The 22,840-nt window shown below is 45.1% G+C and overlaps 1 protein-coding gene across 1 annotated transcript; it reads left to right on the top strand.

The window, feature by feature from the left end:
- The first annotated feature begins 997 nt into the window (after positions 1-997).
- LOC120041013 (tripartite motif-containing protein 16-like) lies at positions 998-13,373 on the top strand. The gene is made up of 6 exons (XM_038985980.1): positions 998-1,621; positions 3,419-3,514; positions 9,882-10,115; positions 12,260-12,419; positions 12,545-12,604; positions 12,841-13,373. The coding sequence occupies exons 1-6, from the start codon at positions 1,025-1,027 to the stop codon at positions 13,356-13,358; spliced, it is 1,665 nt and encodes a 554-aa protein (XP_038841908.1). The 5' UTR covers positions 998-1,024; the 3' UTR covers positions 13,359-13,373.
- Positions 13,374-22,840: the final 9,467 nt, after the last annotated feature.

The raw sequence follows: 22,840 nt of genomic DNA, 5'->3' as shown, positions 1-22,840 counted from the left end.
TGACAGTGTGTCTCTGTACCTCTCAGTCTCTAAACCACTAGGATACCTGTCACCTTGACAGTGTGTCTCTCTACCTCTCAGTCTCTAAACCACTAGGATACCTGTCTTCTTGACAGTGTGTCTATATACCTCTCAGTCTCTAAACCACTAGGATACCTGTCACCTTGACAGTGTGTCTCCATACCTCTCAGTCTCTAAACCACTAGGATACCTGTCACCTTGACAGTGTGTCTCTGTACCTCTCAGTCTCTAAACCACTAGGATACCTGTCACCTTGACAGTGTGTCTCTCTACCTCTCAGTCTCTAAACCACTAGGATACCTGTCACCTTGACAGTGTGTCTCTGTACCTCTCAGTCTCTAAACCACTAGGATACCTGTCACCTTGACAGTGTGACTCTCTACCTCTCAGTCTCTAAACCACTAGGATACCTGTCACCTTGACAGTGTGTCTCTACACCTCTCAGTCTCTAAACCACTAGGATACCTGTCACCTTGACAGTGTGTCTCTATACCTCTCAGTCTCTAAACCACTAGGATAGTAAACACACACAATAAACACACTGTAATGTAAAATAAATCCTCATTCTCAATGATCACTCAATACATACAGTATTCATTTCACCTACAGTACATTGTATCAATATCAAGTTCCCTCCTCATTACAACCACGTACTAATCATTATAGACACTTATAATCAGTGTTATAACACATAAGTGTATTATAAGGCATTATAAAGGTCATTAAAATAATTATAATATGTACTTCATAGAAACTGTTACCCTTTATATATTCTAACCACTCTATTTAATATTAAGGGTCCTAACCTAGGAACTAAAATATGTGTCTCCTTCTCGACGTTGCATGCAGTTCTCTCTCCCTCTCTCTAACCCCTCCCTCCCTCTAAACTCACCTATCTGGCAGAACCAGAAAGTCCATACCTCCCAAAAACTGTCTTCTGTGGAAACTAAACTGATCTGATTCTCTCTGTCGTCTGTCTGTGTGAGAGTGAACAACCGTCCAAATGGCTCAGCAGGGAGATCTTCTGGACCAGGACCAGTTCTGTTGTTCTGTCTGTCTGGGTCTACTGAAGGAGCCAGTCACCATCCCCTGTGGACACAGTTACTGTAGGAGCTGTATTGAGGGCTGCTGGGATCAGGATGTTCTGAAAGGGGTCTATAGCTGTCCTCAGTGCAGAGAGACCTTCACTCCAAGGCCTAATCTGAGGAAAAATAACATGTTGGCTGAGCTGGAGGAGAAACTGAGGAAGACAGGACTCCAGGCTGCTCCCCCTCCTGCTCTGTGCTATGCTGGACCTGGAGATGTGGCGTGTGATTTCTGCACTGGGACCAGAAAGCAGAAAGCCCTCATGTCCTGTCTGGCGTGTCTGGTATCTTACTGTGAGACTCACCTTCAACCTCACTATGAATTTCCTGCTTTGAAGAAGCACAAGCTGGTCAAAGCCACTGCACAACTACAGGAGAAGATCTGCTCTCATCATGACAAACTGCTGGAGGTTTACTGTCGTACCGAACAGCAGTGTATCTGTCTGCTGTGTTTGATAGATGAACATAAAGGCCATGATACAGTGTCAGCTGCAGCAGAGAGGACTGAGAAACAGGTAAGACCAGAACAACTTGTTGGTTACTGTCTGATAAACAAAGAATTAAAGATACAGTAGGAACTAAATCTGTTTGAATATGAGATCATTCAAGTTAAATTGATCAAGGGCAGAACAAATATGAACACAAACCTTGATTGTATAGATATGTTAACCCAGATTCTTCAAATGTATCACCATTTTATAAAGTCTGTTAGGTTCTGAAGAGACAGAGTTAAAAACTCAAACCAAGTTTATTCACCCACTGGGTCATACAGCTGCAAAGACAATGTATGATTACACAAGAACATATATGTATAACCTCATACTAGGCGGGATAAACTCCTTACACATCTAGACAGCCAATGCATCTCTGTTGCTAGGCAGGAACTGAATTGGTTCCTCTCACTGGTGCAGTCATGGCCCTGTCTGATGCTTAAACCTTTGTGGGTGTGGACGTGTATGTGTGTGAGATAGGACTGTAGTAGGAGGGTTGGTGTGGTGGCTTGACCTCGAGATGAATTACTCGCTCCTCCCTAGTTCTGCAGCTGGCCTGCCTTATCAGAGACTGAAACTAGACTGTTGAATTCCTGGCTCCTCCCTAGTTCTGCAGCTGGCCTACCTTATCAGAGACTAACTAGACTGTTGCATTCCTGGCTCCTCCCTAGTTCTGCAACTGGCCTACCTTATCAGAGACTAACTAGACTGTTGCATTCCTGGCTCCTCCCTAGTTCTGCAGCTGGCCTGCCTTATCAGAGACTAACTAGACTGTTGAATTCCTGGCTCCTCCCTAGTTCTGCAGCTGGCCTGTCTTATCAGAGACTAACTAGACTGTTGCATTCCTGGCTCCTCCCTAGTTCTGCAGCTGGCCTGTCTTATCAGAGACTAACTAGACTGTTGAATTCCTGACTCCTCCCTAGTTCTGCAGCTGGCCTGCCTTATCAGAGACTGAAACTAGTTCCCCTTTGTCTCCCTCTTTAGGAACATTGATATTCAACAATAACATGTTTGAACAGAATATTTCAGCACTTCCCCTTGTCTCTCTCGGTAACTTTCCATACACCCAGTTCCTATCCACCCGTCATTGACCCCAACATATACATTCCTTATACATGTAAAGTCATCAGTACGTTATAGTATGGTAACATGGATAAGTATATTTCTAGCTAGAATCCAACAAGTCAAACACCATTATCATTAGTTATCAAACACCATTATCATTAGTTATCAAACACCATTATCATTCGTTATCAAACATCATTATCATTAGTTATCAAACACCATTATCATTCGTTATCAAACACCATTATCATTCGTTATCAAACACCATTATCATTAGTTATCAAACACCATTATCATTCGTTATCAAACACCATTATCATTCGTGCTCAAACATCATTATCATTAGTTATCAAACACCATTATCATTCGTTATCAAACACCATTATCATTAGTTATCAAACACCATTATCATTCGTTATCAAACACCATTATCATTCGTGCTCAAACATCATTATCATTAGTTATCAAACACCATTATCATTCGTTATCAAACACCATTATCATTAGTTATCAAAAATTGTTATCATTAGTTATCAAACATCATTATCATTTGTTATCAAACACCCAATCAACTCTCTGATTTGTGTACTGTTAAAACTATCATTATTCACATGACAACATGATGATATAATTTCAGACAGACACTTCCTCAATATTTGTATCCCTATCTTCTATGGGTCCTATGTCACATGACTATACTATTGATCTACTGGACTAATAAAGCTTGATAGCTCATTGAAGAGTGATTCTCCACAGAGGCAGCTGGGGATGAGTCAGCAGAAGGTCCAGCAGAGATTCCAGGAGAGAGAGAAGGAGCTGAAGGAGCTCCAACAGGATGTGGAGTCTCTCAAGGTGAGTATTGTTGACCAGAGGAGACACACCATTTAACTTCTCTCCTTCAATCCGAGAGAGGGAGAGAGGGGCCCCTATCCAATCCCACTGACCCCACTGTTGGGAACAGGCTGCACGGACCCCTTTCAGAGAATAGACTGCTTAATGTAACTGACGGGATATGAACCCTGGTCTACCGTGGGAGAAACCAACATCTTGACCGTTACAGCAAGAGGACATTCCCTATTGGACCGACACTGATTTAGAAGTAGCAGGCGGGGCTACCTCATCACATAACCATGAGTAACCATGACTGACTCATGTCCCCTATACATTAACATGGAGCTCTCTCTCTATTCAATTCAAAGGGCTTTATTGGCTTGGGAAACATATGTTTACATATGAACAGAAATTAACAGTAAACATTGCACACACAAAAGTTTCAAAGGAATAGAGACATTTCAAATGTTATAATTAAATTGGAAAACAGTGTTTATTTGTGGTTTTACAGTGTGTTTCTTCTGACCAGAGAGAGTCGCTCCGTGTCACGCAACTTGGGTCAAGATCTGTTTCTTTGCTCTTAGTTCATAGCAATGGTTATCAACTGTACCGCAGAAATGGAATGGAATCCACCGTAAATCACAGACAATAGATGTTGTGGTGGCAGCTGCAGAGAACTATTTGGACAAACGAGATTTGACTTCAGAAGAGTTACAGGGTGTGTTGAGTGGTGGTGTCCCGTCCTCCCAGGTCGTTGGCATGGTGCAGGAGCAGATAGGGTCAAAGTAGTGGAATGGGGTAGTGGGTTTTTAATGAGTGTAGGGTTAGTTGGCATGGTGGAGGAGCAGATAGGGTCAAAGTAGTGGAATGGGGTAGTGGGTTTTTAATGAGTGTAGGGTTAGTTGGCATGGTGCAGGAGCAGATAGGGTCAAAGTAGTGGAATGGGGTAGTGGGTTTTTAATGAGTGTAGGGTTAGTTGGCATGGTGCAGGAGCAGATAGGGTCAAAGTAGTGGAATGGGGTAGTGGGTTTTTAATGACTGTAGGGTTAGTTGGCATGGTGCAGGAGCAGATAGGGTCAAAGTAGTGGAATGGGGTAGTGGGTTTTTAATGAGTGTAGGGTTAGTTGTCATGGTGCAGGAGCAGATAGGGTCAAAGTAGTGGAATGGGGTAGTGGGTTTTTAGTGAGGAGCAGATAGGGTCAAAGTAGTGGAATGGGGTAGTGGGTTTTTAATGAGTGTAGGGTTAGTTGGAAGGGTGTTATGTAGTATTATCATAATTTCCCCTTTTCCCATTTTGTATCACAAAGTAAAATAGATTTATATTATAGTCCAGTTGGGGGCGGTAATGCAACATATTGGATGCCAACCACCGTTAAACTCCAAAGAAGAAGAAACGTTATATTATGTCTATGTACAGTGTTGTAACGATGTCTCTCTCTCTCTCTCATTCCATCACTTTCGTGGTAGTTGGTTGTGTGGGTCTCTGGTTATGAATGGGGTGCTGACAGACAATCGTTGATGGATATTTATAGAGCTCTGATCAGGACGACAATTGATTACAGGTGTATAGTTTATGGAACAGCATCAAAGACTTGTCTTCAGAAGCTGGACAGAATCCAGTATATAGCTTTAAGGATATGTATTGGTGCATTTAAATCAACATCTGTATGTGTCTTACTAGTGGAGGCAGGTGAGATGCCTTTGGATATACGGCGTAATAAATTGTCATTAGCTTATTGGGTTGAAAGGCTGTGAGGTTGAGCATCCCACTGCTACTGTTCTAGATGACTGTTGGGAATATACTAGTAGACAAGGCAGTGGTTTTGGTTGGACAGTTGGAAAGCTTGCTGATGAGAGTGGTTTGAGGGAGTTGGAGGTTGGCCCTTCTGTGGTGATAGGGGATGTTCCTCCATGGTTACTCCCAGATCCTGTTGTTGATCTAACCCTGGTAGACAAAAGGAAATTATTGGTCAGAAGTCAGTGATGAAGGGAAACTGGTTGACAATTACATTGGTAGAAGTTTCTATGCTTTTTGACCTCTTTTCCCAGATGGATCCAAGGACCCAGATAGTGGGCACACAGGAGCAGGCGTTTACCTTCCTGAATTTGATGTGCAGATATGTAGAAGACTAACAGATGAACTGTCAGTACCCTCAGTTGAACTGTTGGTGATAATAGTTGTCCTCCAGTGGGTGGAGGACGTACAACCTGTTAGAATTATAGGATGCTCAGATTCTCTGTCTGTATTGAATAGTTTATCATCTGGTAAATCTAGTAGGAGTGACCTACTAAATCAAATCAAATTGTATTAGTCACATGCGCCGAATACAACAGGTGTAGACCTTACAGTGAAATGCTTACTTACGAGATCCTAATCAACAAAAAAAAAATATATGGATAAGAATAAGAATTAAAAGTAACAAGTAATTAAAGAGCAGCAGTAAAATAACAATAGCGAGACAATATACAGGGGCGTACCGATACTGAGTCAATGTGGAGGCTATATACAGGGGGTACCGGTACAGAGTCAATGTGGAGGCTATATACAGGGGGTACCGGTACAGAGTCAATGTGGAGGCTATATACAGGGGCGTACCGGTACAGAGTCAATGTGGAGGCTATATACAGGGGGTACCGGTACAGAGTCAATGTGGAGGCTATATACAGGGGGTACCGGTACAGAGTCAATGTGGAGGCTATATACAGGGGCGTACCGGTACAGAGTCAATGTGGAGGCTATATACAGGGGGTACCGGTACAGAGTCAATGTGGAGGCTATATACAGGGGGTACTGGTACAGAGTCAATGTGGAGGCTATATACAGGGTGTACCGGTACAGAGTCAATGTGGAGGCTATATACAGGGTGTACCGGTACAGAGTCAATGTGGAGGCTATATACAGGGGGTACCGGTACAGAATCAATGTGGAGGCTATATACAGGGGGGTACCGATACAGAGTCAATGTGGAGGCTACATACAGGGGGGTACCGATACAGAGTCAATGTGGAGGCTATATACAGGGGGTACCGGTACAGAGTCAATGTGGATGCTATATACAGGGGGTACTGGTACAGAGTCAATGTGGAGACTATATACAGGGGGTACCGGTACAGAGTCAATGTGGAGGCTATATACAGGGGGTACCGGTACAGAGTCAATGTGGAGACTATATACAGGGGTACCGGTACAGAGTCAATGTGGAGACTATATACAGGGGGTACCGATACAGAGTCAATGTGGAGGCTATATACAGGGGGTACCGGTACAGAGTCAATGTGGAGACTATATACAGGGGTACCGGTACAGAGTCAATGTGGAGGCTATATACAGGGGGTACCGGTACAGAGTCAATGTGGAGGCTATATACAGGGGGTACCGGTACAGAGTCAATGTGGAGACTATATACAGGGGGTACCGGTACAGAGTCAATGTGGAGGCTATATACAGGGGTTCCCGATACTGAGTCAATGTGGAGGCTATATACAGGGTGTACCGATACTGAGTCAATGTGGAGGCTATATACAGGGGTGTACCGGTACAGAATCAATGTGGAGGCTATATACAGGGGGTACCGGTACAGAGTCAATGTGGAGGCTATATACAGGGGGTACCGGTACAGAGTCAATGTGGAATGTGGTACCGCTTTTATTAAAGTTATTATGGAGAATTGAGAGAATGGGTGTAGTAGTGAGATTCTGCTGGGTCCCAGCACATTCAGGTGTGGAAGGAAATTAAATTGTAGACCAGTTATCTAAAATAGCTTTGAAACAAGATATAATTGATATTAATGTTCCACTGGGTAGAGGTGAGGCCACATGTAAGATCAGAGACATTTTGATAGATGTGTGGCAGAAGAGATGGGACTCTGAGCACAAGGGACGACATTTATATGTCCTCTAAAGGTCGGTGGACCAATGATCAAAGGTCAGATTAGGAAGGAAGAGGTGGTGTTTACTCGATTGTGTTTAGGACATTGTACATTGAACTGGTCCTTACATCTGGTTGGCAACATGTGAATGGTTTGTGTCTGGAGGGTATGGTCAATGAAACGGTGGAGCATGTGTTGTTATATTATTGTAAGGATATTGAAGAGAGGGAAAGATTGAAGTGTAGGGTCATTGAGGTTGGACGGGGTTGGGGGGGTTTGGAAGGGATTTGGGGGATGGGGGAGGGTCTATTAGAAGTTAGTAGGACTCTTTTTTATTTTCTCAGAAGTTCTGAGTTAGGTAGGAGGATTTAGAAATGGTGTAAACCGTGATTGGACACACTCCAGCACAGTAGGTGGCACCATGAACCTTTAACGTTGGTTTGTGGACCGCCATTATATCATAGAAGAAGAAGTTGGTCTGTGAGGGTTTTGTGGTTCCTGAGGAGGGCTACTATTCTTTTTTATTTTGGTTTTCAAGTATTTTCAGAATGTATTAAAGCCAAAGCTAAAGCTACCCTAAACAATTCAATATATCAGTCAATATATTTTCTCTGTGATTTGTTGTTTTCCCGTCAACCGTTCCATCGCATCTTAACCGTGTTACCGGGCGGGCACTAGGACCCGGGGGAGGCTGCTGCTGCAGAGGCTGCTGCACCGGTAGTGACGTCAGTCCTACTTGTAGCTCATTGTGGTCAACGTCAGCTGTGGCTCGAGACTGCTAGCTAACGGTTAACGGAGAGGAAAAGACTCTGACAGGACACATTCATGTAGATAGGCTATGATGGCAATTTGTGGTAAGTTACAATAGAGAGAGAGACTTTTCACTACTATAGACTTTGGTCAGAATCAAAGCTTTGTTAACCAATACGTTTTTATGTGAGGCTGCCGGTAAGTTACAGTGTAACAGACGTTGTTAGCTAGCTAACGGTAACGTTAACGGTGTCTTTTAAATTCCACATAAGTTATTTGGCGATGATATCTAGATAACGTTGTATTTAATGTAGTATTACTATCTGTGCCAGGCTATAAATGACACAAATGATATCTAGATAACGTTGTATTTAATATAGTTTTACTATCTGTGCCAGGCTATAAATGACACAAATGATATCTAGTTAACGTTGTATTTCATGTAGTTTTACTATCTGTGCCAGGCTATAAATGACACAAATGATATCTAGTTAACGTTGTATTTAATGTAGTTTTATTATGTGTTCCAGGCTATAAATGACACAAATGATATCTAGTTAACGTTGTATTTAATGTAGTTTTACTATCTGTGCCAGGCTATAAATGACACAAATGATATCTAGATAACGTTGTATTTAATGTAGTTGTACTATCTGTACCAGGCTATAAATGACACAAATGATATCTAGTTAACTTTGTATTTAAATTTCCATGTGAGTCATTTAGCAGACACTCTTATCCAGAGCCACTAGGGTTAAATGCCTAAATCTGTCTAAAAAAGGCAATTTACAGATTTTTCACCTAGTCTGCTACTTAACATCAAGCGGTCCGGGAGGGGAGACAAGTTGTTATTTTCCAGTTTGGTCCTAAGAACAGGTTTTAGTGGTCAAATAAAAAGGGAGACATTTTTTGGTGCCATTTAGGGGAAATCTAATTCTAAGGATCATTCCAGTCAGAAGAGGCTCTGTGAAGGTTCGTTTCAATTCATTTGCTATGGCCTCGCTAGTGTTCCAGCTCAGACAACGTTCTTTCGCCGTTTGGACTCGTTCTATTTTCCAGCCTACTAGGACTCAGGGGGCAGAGGCTGGGTCTAGCTCTGCTACGGGGCAGGCTACTGGAGGGGGTACCAGGAGGGAGGAGAGTAGAGCAGGACCAAGAGGTGTTCTGTACCTGTCTGTCCAGGAGGGAGGAGAGTAGAGCAGGACCAAGAGGTGTTCTGTACCTGTCTGTCCATGAGGGGGGAGAGTAGAGCAGGACCAAGAGGTGTTCTGTACCTGTCTGTCCAGGAGGGAGGAGAGTACAGCAGGACCAAGAGGTGTTCTGTACCTGTCTGTCCAGGAGGGAGGAGAGTAGAGCAGGACCAAGAGGTGTCCTGTACCTGCCTGTCCAGGAGGGAGGAGAGTAGAGCAGGACCAAGAGGTGTTCTGTACCTGCCTGTCCAGGAGGGAGGAGAGTAGAGCAGGACCAAGAGGTGTTCTGTACCTGTCTGTCCAGGAGGGAGGAGAGTAGAGCAGGACCAAGAGGTGTCCTGTACCTGTCTGTCCAGGAGGGAGGAGAGTAGAGCAGGACCAAGAGGTGTTCTGTACCTGTCTGTCCAGGAGGGGGGACAAGGCCTGGTGGACCTGGAGAGCAGGGTGGCAGCGTTCTGACTCAATGAGGTGCAGAGAGGCTACTGTACCTACTGTCTCTCTCTCTCTCTCTCTCTCTCTCTCTCTCTCTCTCTCTCTCTCTCTCTCTCTCTCTCTCTCTCTCTCTCTCTCTCTCTCCAGCGCTCTGCACAGTCAGCAGTGGAGGACAGTGATCAGATCTTTACTGAGCTGATCCGCTCCATTGAGAGAAGGAGCTCTGAGGTGAAGGAGCTGATCAGAGCCCAAGAGAAGGCTCAAGTGAGTCAAGCTGAAGGACTCCTGGAGCAACTGAAGCAGGAGATAGCTGAGCTGAGGAAGAGAAGCACTGAGCTGGAGCAGCTCTCACACACAGAGGATCACATCCATTTCCTCCAGGTAACTAAACTGTCTTGTTACATGTGATATGAAATTAACTTCATGTGAAACTATTCATCTACATCATTAGGTTGTCCTCTCTATCTCTCTGTCCCGGTCTCTCTGTCCGTCCCTTTCTCTCTCTCTGTCCGTCCCTCTCTCTCTCTCTGTCCGTCCCTCTCTCTCTCTCTGTCCGTCCCTCTCTCTCTCTCTGTCCGTCCCTCTCTCTCTCTCTGTCCGTCCCTCTCTCTCTCTCTCTCTGTCCGTCTCTCTCTCTCTCTCTCTCTCTCTGTCCATCCCTCTCTCTCTCTCTCTCTCCGTCCCTCTCTATGTCCGTCCCTCTCTCTCTCTCTCTGTCCGTCCCTCTCTCTCTGTCCGTCCCTGTCTCCCTGTCTGTCCGTCCATCTCTCTCTCTCTGTCCGTCCCTCTCTCTCTGTCCGTCCCTCTCTCTCTCTCTGTCCGTCCCTCTCTCTCTCTCTTTCCGTCCCTCTCTCTCTCTCTGTCCGTCCCTGTCTCTCTGTCCGTCCCTATCTCTCTATGTCCGTCCCTATCTCTCTCCGTCCGTCCCTATCTCTCTCTCTCCGTCCGTCCCTATCTCTCTCCGTCCGTCCCTATCTCTCTCCGTCCGTCCCTATCTCTCTCCGTCCGTCCCCCTCTCTCTGTCCGTCCCCCTCTCTCTGTCCGTCCCCCTCTCTCTCTCTGTCCGTCCCCCTCTCTCTCTCTGTCCGTCCCTCTCTCTCTCTCTGTCCGTCCCTCTCTCTCTCTCTGTCCGTCCCTCTCTCTCTCTCTCTGTCCGTCCCTCTCTCTCTCTCTGTCCGTCCCTCTCTCTCTCTCTGTCCGTCCCTCTCTCTCTCTCTGTCCGTCCCTCTCTCTCTCTGTCCGTCCCTCTCTCTCTCTGTCCGTCCCTCTCTCTCTCTGTCCGTCCCTCTCTCTCTCTCTGTCTGTCCCTCTCTCTCTCTCTGTCCGTCCCTCTCTCTCTCTCTCTGTCCGTCCCTCTCTCTCTCTCTCTGTCCGTCCCTCTCTCTCTCTCTCTCTGTCCGTCCCTCTCTCTGTCTCTCTGTCCGTCCCTCTCTCTCTCTCTCTCTGTCCGTCCCTCTCTCTCTCTCTCTGTCCGTCCCTCTCTCTCTCTCTCTGTCCGTCCCTCTCTCTCTCTCTCTCTGTCCGTCCCTCTCTCTCTCTGTCCGTCCCTCTCTCTCTCTCTCTCTGTCCGTCCCTCTCTCTCTCTCTCTGTCCGTCCCTCTCTCTCTCTCTGTCCGTCCCTCTCTCTCTCCGTCCGTCCCTCTCTCTCTCCGTCCGTCCCTCTCTCTCTCCGTCCGTCCCTCTCTCTCTCTGTCCGTCCCTATCTCTCTCTGTCTGTCCCACTCTCTCTGTCTGTCCCCCTCTCTCTGTCTCTGTCCGTCCATCTCTCTCTCTCTGTCCGTCCCTCTCTCTCTCTCTGTCCGTCCCTCTCTCTCTGTCCGTCCCTCTCTCTCTGTCCGTCCCTCTCTCTCTGTCCGTCCCTCTCTCTCTGTCCGTCCCTCTCTCTCTGTCCGTCCCTCTCTCTCTGTCCGTCCCTCTCTCTCTCTGTCCGTCCCTATCTCTCTCTGTCCGTTCCTCTCTCTCTCACTCTCTGTCCGTTCCTCTCTCTCTCTCTGTCCGTCCCTCTCTCTCTGTACGTCCCTCTCTCTCTGTACGTCCCTCTCTCTCTGTCCGTCCCTATCTCTCTCTGTCCGTCCCTCTCTCTCTGTCCGTCCCTCTCTCTCTGTCCGTCCCTCTCTCTCTCTGTCCGTCCCTATCTCTCTCTGTCCCTCTCTCTCTCACTCTCTGTCCGTCCCTCTCTCTCTCACTCTCTGTCCGTTCCTCTCTCTCTCTCTGTCCGTCCCTCTCTCTCTGTCCGTCCCTCTCTCTCTGTACGTCCCTCTCTCTCTCTCTCTGTCCCTCTCTCTCTCACTCTCTGTCCGTTCCTCTCTCTCTCTATGTCCGTCCCTATCTCTCTCTGTCCGTCCCTATCTCTCTCTGTCCGTCCCTCTCTCTCTCACTCTCTGTCCGTTCCTCTCTCTCTCTCTGTCCGTCCCCCTCTCTCCCTCTGTCCGTCCCCCTCTCTCTCTGTCCCTCTGTCCCCCTCTCTCTCTCTCTCTCTCTCTCGCTCTCTCTCTCTCTCCCCCCCTCTCTCTCTCTCTCTCCAGAGTTATCAGTCTCTCTCCAGTATCAGTGTATCTTCAGACTTACCCAGCATCGTTGTCCGTCCTCTTCAGTACTTTGGAGATGTGAGTAAGACTGTGTCTGAACTGAGAGAGAAACTAGAAGACTTCCTTAAAGGAGAATGGACCAAGATCTCCACTACAGGTGTGTTGAAAACAATAAGAACATCAACTTTAGACCATTGAAAGTTCCCTACTAGTCATATACATGTGGAATATGGTCTGATGATAACATTCCCTCTCTCTGTCAATGTGTTTGTGTGTCTGTAGTGAATATAGTGGATGTTGTACTGCCTCCAGAGCCCAAGACCAGAGAACAGTTGTTACAATGTGAGTCTCTTTATTGTGAAGTAACTAACAGTCTCTTTTTACTGACACTCCTAACAATCCCTCTAGAAATATATAGCAATAGTAGATCTAATCAAAGACTGGGTATCTATCTGACTCCTCATATTTCTCTGATTTGATATCTGCTGTGCTCTAATCAAAGACAGGGTAGATACAGTATCTGACTTAACTTATTGTTCTGACTCCCCTCATTGGTCTCTGCTCTGCTCTTCTCCCAGATTCCTGTCAGCTCACACTGGACCCAAACACAGCACACACACACCTCTCTCTGTCTGAAGGGAACAGAAAGGTGACCTATACAGACCAAGTCCAACCATATCCTGACCATCCAGACAGATTCACCAACCAGTTACAGGTTCTGTGTAGAGAGGGTCTGTCTGGACGCTGTTACTGGGAGGTGGAGTGGACTGGGGAGTGGGTTTATACAGCAGTCTCATATAAAGACATCAGCAGAACAGAGACAGGTAATGATGGTGGATTTGGACACAATAACAAGTCCTGGAGTTTACAGTGCTATAGAGGTGGTTATTATTTCATACACAATAATGTTGTGACTAAAGTATCAGGCCCTCAGTCCTCCAGAGTAGGAGTGTACCTGGATCACAAGGCAGGTACTCTGTCCTTCTACAGTGTCTCTGACACAATGACCTTCCTCCACAGAGTCCAGACCAAATTCACTCAGCCCCTCTATCCTGGGTTTTATCTTGGTGGTACTGCAGAGCTGGTTAAACTGTAGTAGGGTCCACATAGATACTAGTCATGCTGGTGTAGTCTATAGCTGAGCTGGTTAAACTGTAGTAGGGTCCACATAGATACGAGTCATGCTGGTGTAGTCTATAGCTGAGCTGGTTAAACTGTAGTAGGGTCCACATAGATACTAGTCATGCTGGTGTAGTCTATAGCTGAGCTGGTTAAACTGTAGTAGGGTCCACATAGATACTAGTCATGCTGGTGTAGTCTATAGCTGAGCTGATTAAACTGTAGTAGGGTCCACATAGATACTAGTCATGCTGGTGTAGTCTATAGCTGAGCTGGTTAAACTGTAGTAGGGTCCACATAGATACTAGTCATGCTGGTGTAGTCTATAGCTGAGCTGGTTAAACTGTAGTAGGGTCCACATAGATACTAGTCATGCTGGTGTAGTCTATAGCTGAGCTGGTTAAACTGTAGTAGGGTCCACATAGATACTAGTCATGCTGGTGTAGTCTATAGCTGAGCTGGATAAACTGTAGTAGGGTCCACATAGATACTAGTCATGCTGGTGTAGTCTATAGCTGAGCTGGTTAAACTGTAGTAGGGTCCACATAGATACTAGTCATGCTGGTGTAGTCTATAGCTGAGCTGGTTAAACTGTAGTAGGGTCCACATAGATACTAGTCATGCTGGTGTAGTCTATAGCTGAGCTGGTTAAACTGTAGTAGGGTCCACATAGATACTAGTCATGCTGGTGTAGTCTATAGCTGAGCTGGTTAAACTGTAGTAGGGTCCACATAGATACTAGTCATGCTGGTGTAGTCTATAGCTGAGCTGCTTAAACTGTAGTAGGTTCCACATAGATACTAGTCATGCTGGTGTAGTCTATAGCTGAGCTGGTTAAACTGTAGTAGGGTCCACATAGATACTAGTCATGCTGGTGTAGTCTATAGCTGAGCTGGTTAAACTGTAGTAGGGTCCACATAGATACTAGTCATGCTGGTGTAGTCTATAGCTGAGCTGGTTAAACTGTAGTAGGGTCCACATAGATACTAGTCATGCTGGTGTAGTCTATAGCTGAGCTGGTTAAACTGTAGTAGGGTCCTCATAGATACTAGTCATGCTGGTGTAGTCTATAGCTGAGCTGGTTAAACTGTAGTAGGGTCCACATAGATACGAGTCATGCTGGTGTAGTCTATAGCTGAGCTGGTTAAACTGTAGTAGGGTCCACATAGATACTAGTCATGCTGGTGTAGTCTATAGCTGAGCTGGTTAAACTGTAGTAGGGTCCACATAGATACTAGTCATGCTGGTGTAGTCTATAGCTGAGCTGATTAAACTGTAGTAGGGTCCACATAGATACTAGTCATGCTGGTGTAGTCTATAGCTGAGCTGGTTAAACTGTAGTAGGGTCCACATAGATACTAGTCATGCTGGTGTAGTCTATAGCTGAGCTGGTTAAACTGTAGTAGGGTCCACATAGATACTAGTCATGCTGGTGTAGTCTATAGCTGAGCTGGTTAAACTGTAGTAGGGTCCACATAGATACTAGTCATGCTGGTGTAGTCTATAGCTGAGCTGGTTAAACTGTAGTAGGGTCCACATAGATACTAGTCATGCTGGTGTAGTCTATAGCTGAGCTGGTTAAACTGTAGTAGGGTCCACATAGATACTAGTCATGCTGGTGTAGTCTATAGCTGAGCTGGTTAAACTGTAGTAGGGTCCACATAGATACTAGTCATGCTGGTGTAGTCTATAGCTGAGCTGGTTAAACTGTAGTAGGGTCCACATAGATACTAGTCATGCTGGTGTAGTCTATAGCTGAGCTGGTTAAACTGTAGTAGGGTCCACATAGATACTAGTCATGCTGGTGTAGTCTATAGCTGAGCTGGTTAAACTGTAGTAGGGTCCACATAGATACTAGTCATGCTGGTGTAGTCTATAGCTGAGCTGCTTAAACTGTAGTAGGTTCCACATAGATACTAGTCATGCTGGTGTAGTCTATAGCTGAGCTGGTTAAACTGTAGTAGGGTCCACATAGATACTAGTCATGCTGGTGTAGTCTATAGCTGAGCTGGTTAAACTGTAGTAGGGTCCACATAGATACTAGTCATGCTGGTGTAGTCTATAGCTGAGCTGGTTAAACTGTAGTAGGGTCCACATAGATACTAGTCATGCTGGTGTAGTCTATAGCTGAGCTGGTTAAACTGTAGTAGGGTCCACATAGATACTAGTCATGCTGGTGTAGTCTATAGCTGAGCTGGTTAAACTGTAGTAGGGTCCACATAGATACTAGTCATGCTGGTGTAGTCTATAGCTGAGCTGGTTAAACTGTAGTAGGGTCTACATAGATACTAGTCATGCTGGTGTAGTCTATAGCTGAGCTGGTTAAACTGTAGTAGGGTCCACATAGATACTAGTCATGCTGGTGTAGTCTATAGCTGAGCTAGTTAAACTGTAGTAGGGTCCACATAGATACTAGTCATGCTGGTGTAGTCTATAGCTGAACTGGTTAAACTGTAGTAGGGTCCACATAGATACTAGTCATGCTGGTGGTGATGGTCCCCAGATGTGATGATTCATTCTGCTCTGTTTTATCTACAATGATTTAACTGATTTGATCTTGAGAGATTTAAATACAATGTTTTCATATTTGATCAAATACAATGTTTTAATCTTGTATATTTCCATGAATCATGATGTCTGGTGTTGATGTATATTGGTTGTCATTCAGAACCATTGATATGTTTTCTCAGTTGGTTCTCTGTCTCTATGTAATTCTCCTCAGTATCATTGATCAGCTTGTTGGTCCTAATTGATGTGTTCTCTGTCACCTGGAGCTGCATGGAAAATGGTCCAGGAACTAAAGGACAATTCAGGACTAGTCAGCCCACTACAAGCTGGTATCACTTACTTTCTACTAAACTATATGGACTGGTTTCCCAGACACAGATTAATCCTAGTCCTGGACTAAAAAGTATGTTCAATGTAGATGTCCAGGAAACCGTCCCTAAATGTGTCATCTTTCATCCTCCCATACTGCTCAGTCCAGCAACATTAAACCTGTCCAGCAGGTGGTGCTATTGACCAAACAATAAAACCAGCAGATATCTTGACTTGCCACTCAGTATATCAGTAATGTTCAGAATAGTACTTTAATATCATTGGAGATTGATGGTCTTTTTAATCCACTATCCAGAGTCAGGAACAGATGAAGTTAGGTCTGCTACTGTTCAGTGATTAAATATGATTTATGGTAATGGGAAATAATAAAAAACACTAAACTTCATCTAGTAATAGTTTTCCTTTGTTATTTATTCCAAGGTGTGTCTTTAACTTGTAAATGTATTGTGTGGAGGTGAGCTAGTGGTGTGGCTGATAGAATAGAATGAAAAGGGAGGATGGGAGGGGAAATGGGCAGATATATCAGACAGATGAGGGAGAGAGAGATTTCCATCCAGGAGTTAGTGTCTCTGTTCCAAATAGCTCCCTATTCCCTGCGTAGTGCACTAGGCTTCTTATAACCAGGTGTAAAGTAGTGTTGTAGATGTTAGATTGTTTCTCCCTGTCATTACAACATGACAATATGGTCATGACTTTAGTGGTTTCCTCCCCCTTTGTTTTTATTGTTGTGTTGTTATGTGTGTTGTCAGGTTGTTCCTCTGTGTTCCTGATTGAAAATCCATTAACAATGAATCACAAACTAATGATATTCCAGTTGTGTTTAGACAACTTCATGTCTGACATCCCCCAGTTCTGTTCAGACCCATTGAACTGGGTCACATTCTGAATGGGGACTTGTATTGATAGTCCATACTGGACCTGACTGTGGTTAACCAGACTGGAGGGGTTCTGATCAGACCCATTGAACTGGGTCACATTCTGAATGGGGACTTGTATTGATAGTCCATACTGGACCTGACTGTGGTTAACCAGACTGGAGGGGTTCTGTTCAGACCCATTGAACTATGTCACATTCTGAATGGGGACTTGTATTGATAGTCCATACTGGACCTGACTGTGGTTAACCAGACTGGTTCTGATCAGACCCATTGAACTGGGTCACATTCTGAATGGGGACTTGTATTGATAGTCCATACTGGACCTGACTGTGGTTAACCAGACTGGAGGGGTTCTGATCACATATTCCCTCATCTCCACAACTTTACCTGATGTTCTCTCTGTGTGTGTGTGTGTGTGTGTGTGTGTGTGTGTGTGTGTGTGTGTGTGTGTGTGTGTATAGAAAGCAGACAACCTCAATATGGTTTCATTCCTGTAGTTATCAGAACACATGGGGTGTGTAACAATTATCTCTCCTTTCTAAGTGTGAACTTGTCCACTTCCCTTCATGGATTTAAAGGAAATGACTGGTATATGTAAACTCCCTCTACCCCGTGTCAACACCAACCCAATGCTTTTACATTTGTGAGGAGTAGAGAAGGAAAGCTACATTTCACAACTCTTAGTACAAAGTCAAAACATGAAGCCCTCTCTAAGGACCCTCAGAGAGGTGGACATCAGAGAGATGGAGGCAGGCGGCAGGGAACTGTTGTATCTAATGAAGTCCATCGTCCTTGATCATGTGGTCAACAGAGGTCTTACCATGACAGAGGCCGACACATTAGTTCACCCCAATCTGAAAAGATCAACTGTCTGTTCCATCATGAGAACATTTCACTAAGACAAACGGGAAGTCAGCAGGATGTGACCTATGCTTTACCTTTACATTGACAGGAAATGACATATTGTAATGCGTGTCAACTAAACATGTTCCAGGATTGTTCCAGTATGATCTATTGACAGTAAACTCTGTTCTACCCTCAGAATAGACAGGAGACCCCATGGTGGTCATGTGATGACTGACCAGTAGGAGAGGCCAGTGGAGGAAATGGTGAGGGACAGGAATTATATACTGACCAGCAGGAGTGGACAGTAGAGGAAATGGTGAGGGACAGGAATGATATACTGACCAGCAGGAGTGGACAGTGGAGGAAATGGTGAGGGACAGGAATGATATACTGACCAGCAGGAGTGGACAGTGGAGGAAATGGTGAGGGACAGGAATGAGATACTGACCAGCAGGAGAGGACAGTGGAGGAAATGGTGAGGGACAGGAATGATATACTGACCAGCAGGAGTGGACAGTGGAGGAAATGGTGAGGGACAGGAATGATATACTGACCAGCAGGAGAGGACAGTGGAGGAAATGGTGAGGGACAGGAATGATATACTGACCAGCAGGAGAGGACAGTGGAGGAAATGGTGAGGGACAGGAATGATATACAGACCAGCAGGAGTGGACAGTGGAGGAAATGGTGAGGGACAGGAATGATATACTGACCAGCAGGAGTGGACAGTGGAGGAAATGGTGAGGGACAGGAATGATATACTGACCAGCAGGAGTGGACAGTGGAGGAAATGGTGAGGGACAGGAATGATATACTGACCAGCAGGAGTGGACAGTGGAGGAAATGGTGAGGGACAGGAATGATATACTGACCAGCAGGAGTGGACAGTGGAGGAAATGGTGAGGGACAGGAATGATATACTGACCAGCAGGAGAGGACAGTGGAGGAAATGGTGAGGGACAGGAATGATATACTGACCAGCAGGAGAGGACAGTGGAGGAAATGGTGAGGGACAGGAATGATATACTGACCAGCAGGAGTGGACAGTGGAGGAAATGGTGAGGGACAGGAATGACATACTGACCAGCAGGAGAGGACAGTGGAGGAAATGGTGAGGGACAGGAATGATATACAGACCAGCAGGAGTGGACAGTGGAGGAAATGGTGAGGGACAGGAATGATATACTGACCAGCAGGAATGGACAGTGGAGGAAATGGTGAGGGACAGGAATGATATACTGACCAGCAGGAGTGGACAGTGGAGGAAATGGTGAGGGACAGGAATGATATACTGACCAGCAGGAGTGGACAGTGGAGGAAATGGTGAGAGGCAGGAATGATATACTGACTAGCAGGAGTGGACAGTGGAGGAAATGGTGAGGGACAGGAATGATATACTGACCAGCAGGAGTGGACAGTGGAGGAAATGGTGAGGGACAGGAATGATATACTGACCAGCAGGAGAGGACAGTGGAGGAAATGGTGAGGGACAGGAATGATATACTGACCAGCAGGAGTGGACAGTGGAGGAAAAATGGCGGACGGAAGACAGGGTGGTGCGGCAGGTGCCGCTTCTCATTCGAATGCTATAATTTTATCTAAACCATCAGGTGTACGCCGATCCCAGCTAAGTAACTCATGCAAAGAGTTAAAGCGCAATTATGTGTTTTATCTCCAGTACTCTGCCATGATTGTCAGTTATGTGGCTGCTCTACTGATAATCTCAGTGCGTCCTTGCTGGGATGACACAATCAGTCTACTACCGGAGAATATCAACACCAAACACATTGGTTCACCGTTCCACGGGAGCGGACAGTACACAGCATACCATAATGTTCTGAATAATGGCCAAGTCTACCTCGCTCCTTATTCTACTGAACCGCTTAGGCGTAACAAACACAAGTCCAACATTTATCGGAAACTGTTAAACTACCTGTTCACTACCCTCCTGCTCTCCGGGGATGTGCAACTCAATCCTGGGCCCAACATCACCGAGCCAGCGATACGCACCGGAGTGGAGAGCGGTGGAGGTGGGTGAGTGCTATGGTCCTATGGTTTCTCTCGACTCACCCGGCTCCAGGATAGATTTTGACTCTTCAAACATACCAGAGTCGCTATATGCGATCCTTGACTCTGCTTCTGGTATGCAAGCTATTTTAATTAGTTCCCCGCATCCAGTGCAGGCGGGAGGGATTGTTAATTGCGCTACCGAACTGCCCCTATTCAAAACGAAACAAAACGGCCTAAACCCAGCCGTCAGAAAACACAGAAATTTTAACTTTTTTCAATGTGTCAATCACTCTCGAGTCATCTGGGACCCACGAGCTAAGCCCAAGGGACTACTAGGGGGGCACTTGAACATTCGTAGTGTCATTCCAAAAAGTGATCAAATTCAACATCTACTCACAGACTCCAACCTTGACTTCCTCTGCCTCTCAGAGACATGGCTCCATAAAAACTCTCCATCTGCTGCTTTGATTGTGCCTGGCTACAATGTTTTCAGGAGAGACAGGACTGAAGGAAGAGGAGGGGGTGTGATGATTTACATTAAAGAACATATCCGATGTAAACAAATTGAGTGGTCATGTGATAATGAACTAGAATGTATTGGCCTGAACATTACACTGTCTCCCCAAATGTCTTTTACCCTCATTGGAATGTATAGGCCACCTTCCACCAAAAGTGTGTTTTTTGATCAGTTTAATAACATGCTTAGGGAATGTGATTTTGGGAAAGAGGTCATCTTAATGGGAGATTTTAACATTAATTATGAAGACAAGTGTTGTAGGAAAACCCTCAAACGGATCACTAATACCTTTGACCTTACACAGCTAGTTAACGGGCCAACCAGGGTGACTTGTTGCTCTAAAACACAGATTGATTTGGTGTTCAGTAATAAACCAGAGAGAGTGACTAAATCATTCAATATGGTTACTGGGCTATCTGATCATAATCTGACACTTATAGCCAGAAAGCTGTCTAAGAGCAGGTTTAACCTCTCTACTGTTAGAAAGCCGGATCAACTCAGAATACCTAAGAGTGAATTAAACTATTTTGAAAAAGCAATTAAGGGAATAAACTGGAATGATCTCTTGTCCTATACAGACGTGGAAGCTGATAGTCAGGTTTTTCTATCCACAATCCAGACTACAATAAATGGTTTCCTAAAGAAAATCAAATCCAAACCTGGCCAAAAGAGCACTCTTCCTTGGCTAAATGGAGAAATCTGGAAATTGATGAAAGAACGAGATTATGCTCTAAAAATAGCCCTAAAATCTAAATTAGAGCATGACAGATGTAGGTTTACCATGTTGAGAAATAAGGTGATGAAAGAAATCAGACAGGCCAAGGCAAACTTTTTTATTAACATAATTGGTGAAGCAAAGGGAAATTCTAAACTGATCTGGGAGAATCTAAAAAAGTTAACAGGGAAAGACCATAGTAACACTGCAAAAAGACTAGAAATCATGGTGAATAACAATCTAACACAGGATGCAGTCGAAATAGCAATAGCCTTCAATTCCTACTTTATTGACTCTGTCAGGGTACTGACACAGAACCCCTCCACTGGTTTCTTGGGCTCAGTGCTAGTGAATGACACTCAACCAGTCTTCATCATAAGGGATGTTTCTGAGTCAAAGGTGAACAAGGTGATTAGCTCACTAAAGAACTCTAAAGCCAAAGATGTGTTTGGGATGGACTCTACCTTTCTTAAAAACTACAAAGAGTCACTCATTGGCCCCATTACTAAGGTCACCAACACATCTATTGGTCTCGGTGTGTTTCTAAGGGTATGGAAGTCGGCCATAATAACGGCCATCTTTAAATCAGGCGACCCTGCTGACGTGAGTAACTACAGGCCCATTAGTATACTACCTGTGGTGTCAAAGGTTGTTGAAAAGTGTGTAGCAGAACAACTGATTGCCCACCTCAACAACAGCCCCTTCACATTACACTCCATGCAGTTTGGCTTCAGAGCGAAACACTCCACAGAAACGGCCAACTGCTTTCTTCTGGAAAATGTGAAGTCCAAGATGGACAAAGGGGGCGTTGTTGGGGCTGTGTTTCTGGACCTAAGGAAGGCTTTTGATACTGTTAACCATGAGATTCTCATCACAAAATTGTCCAAGTTCAACTTTTCCCCCGATGCCTTGAGATGGATGAAATCATCCCTTGAAGGCAGAACTCAGTGTGTCAGAGTGAGCAATGAGCTGTCGACCCACTCTTAGCTATGATGTGGGCGTGCCCCAAGGGTCAATACTGGGGCCCCTCCTGTTCATCCTGTACATTAATGATCTGCCTTCTGTCTGTACTGGGTCTGAAGTTCAAATGTATGCAGATGATACAGTGATATATGTGCATGCAAAGAGCAAACAACAAGCTGCACAAGAACTCACTACTGTAATGGTCCAGGTTACAAAGTGGCTCAGTGACTCGTGTTTGCATCTCAATGTGAAAAAAACTGTTTGGCTCCCCCTCCACTCAGTATTTTTGTTAAACAGAAAACCCAAACATATGGCAGCAGATCCACAAGGTCTGCCATGAGAGGTGACTGTATAGTTCCCCTAAGGAAAAGCACCTTTAGTAAATCTGCATTCTCTGTGAGAGCTTCCCATGTCTGGAATACACTGCCATCAGACACACATAACTGCACCACATATCACACTTTCACAAAATGCTTGAAGACATGGCTAAAGGTCAATCAGATTTGTGAACATGGTCCCTAGCTGTGTGTTGCCGCTTTCCATGTCTGTTGTCTGTAACTTGTGAGGTGTGGAAACACTTTGTTGCTTTTATGAATTTTGTCTTGCTGCTTTTTGTTCTATGTTGCTCTGTCTGTATGCTACGTCTTGCTTGTCCTATGTTGCTACGTCTTGCTTGTTCTATGTTGCAATTG

Source organism: Salvelinus namaycush, unplaced genomic scaffold, assembly GCF_016432855.1.
Source record: "Salvelinus namaycush isolate Seneca unplaced genomic scaffold, SaNama_1.0 Scaffold4, whole genome shotgun sequence".
Taxonomy (NCBI): Eukaryota; Metazoa; Chordata; class Actinopteri; order Salmoniformes; family Salmonidae; genus Salvelinus; species Salvelinus namaycush.
Note: the sequence above shows the minus strand (reverse complement) of the source record. Positions and strands in the feature narration are given on the sequence as shown.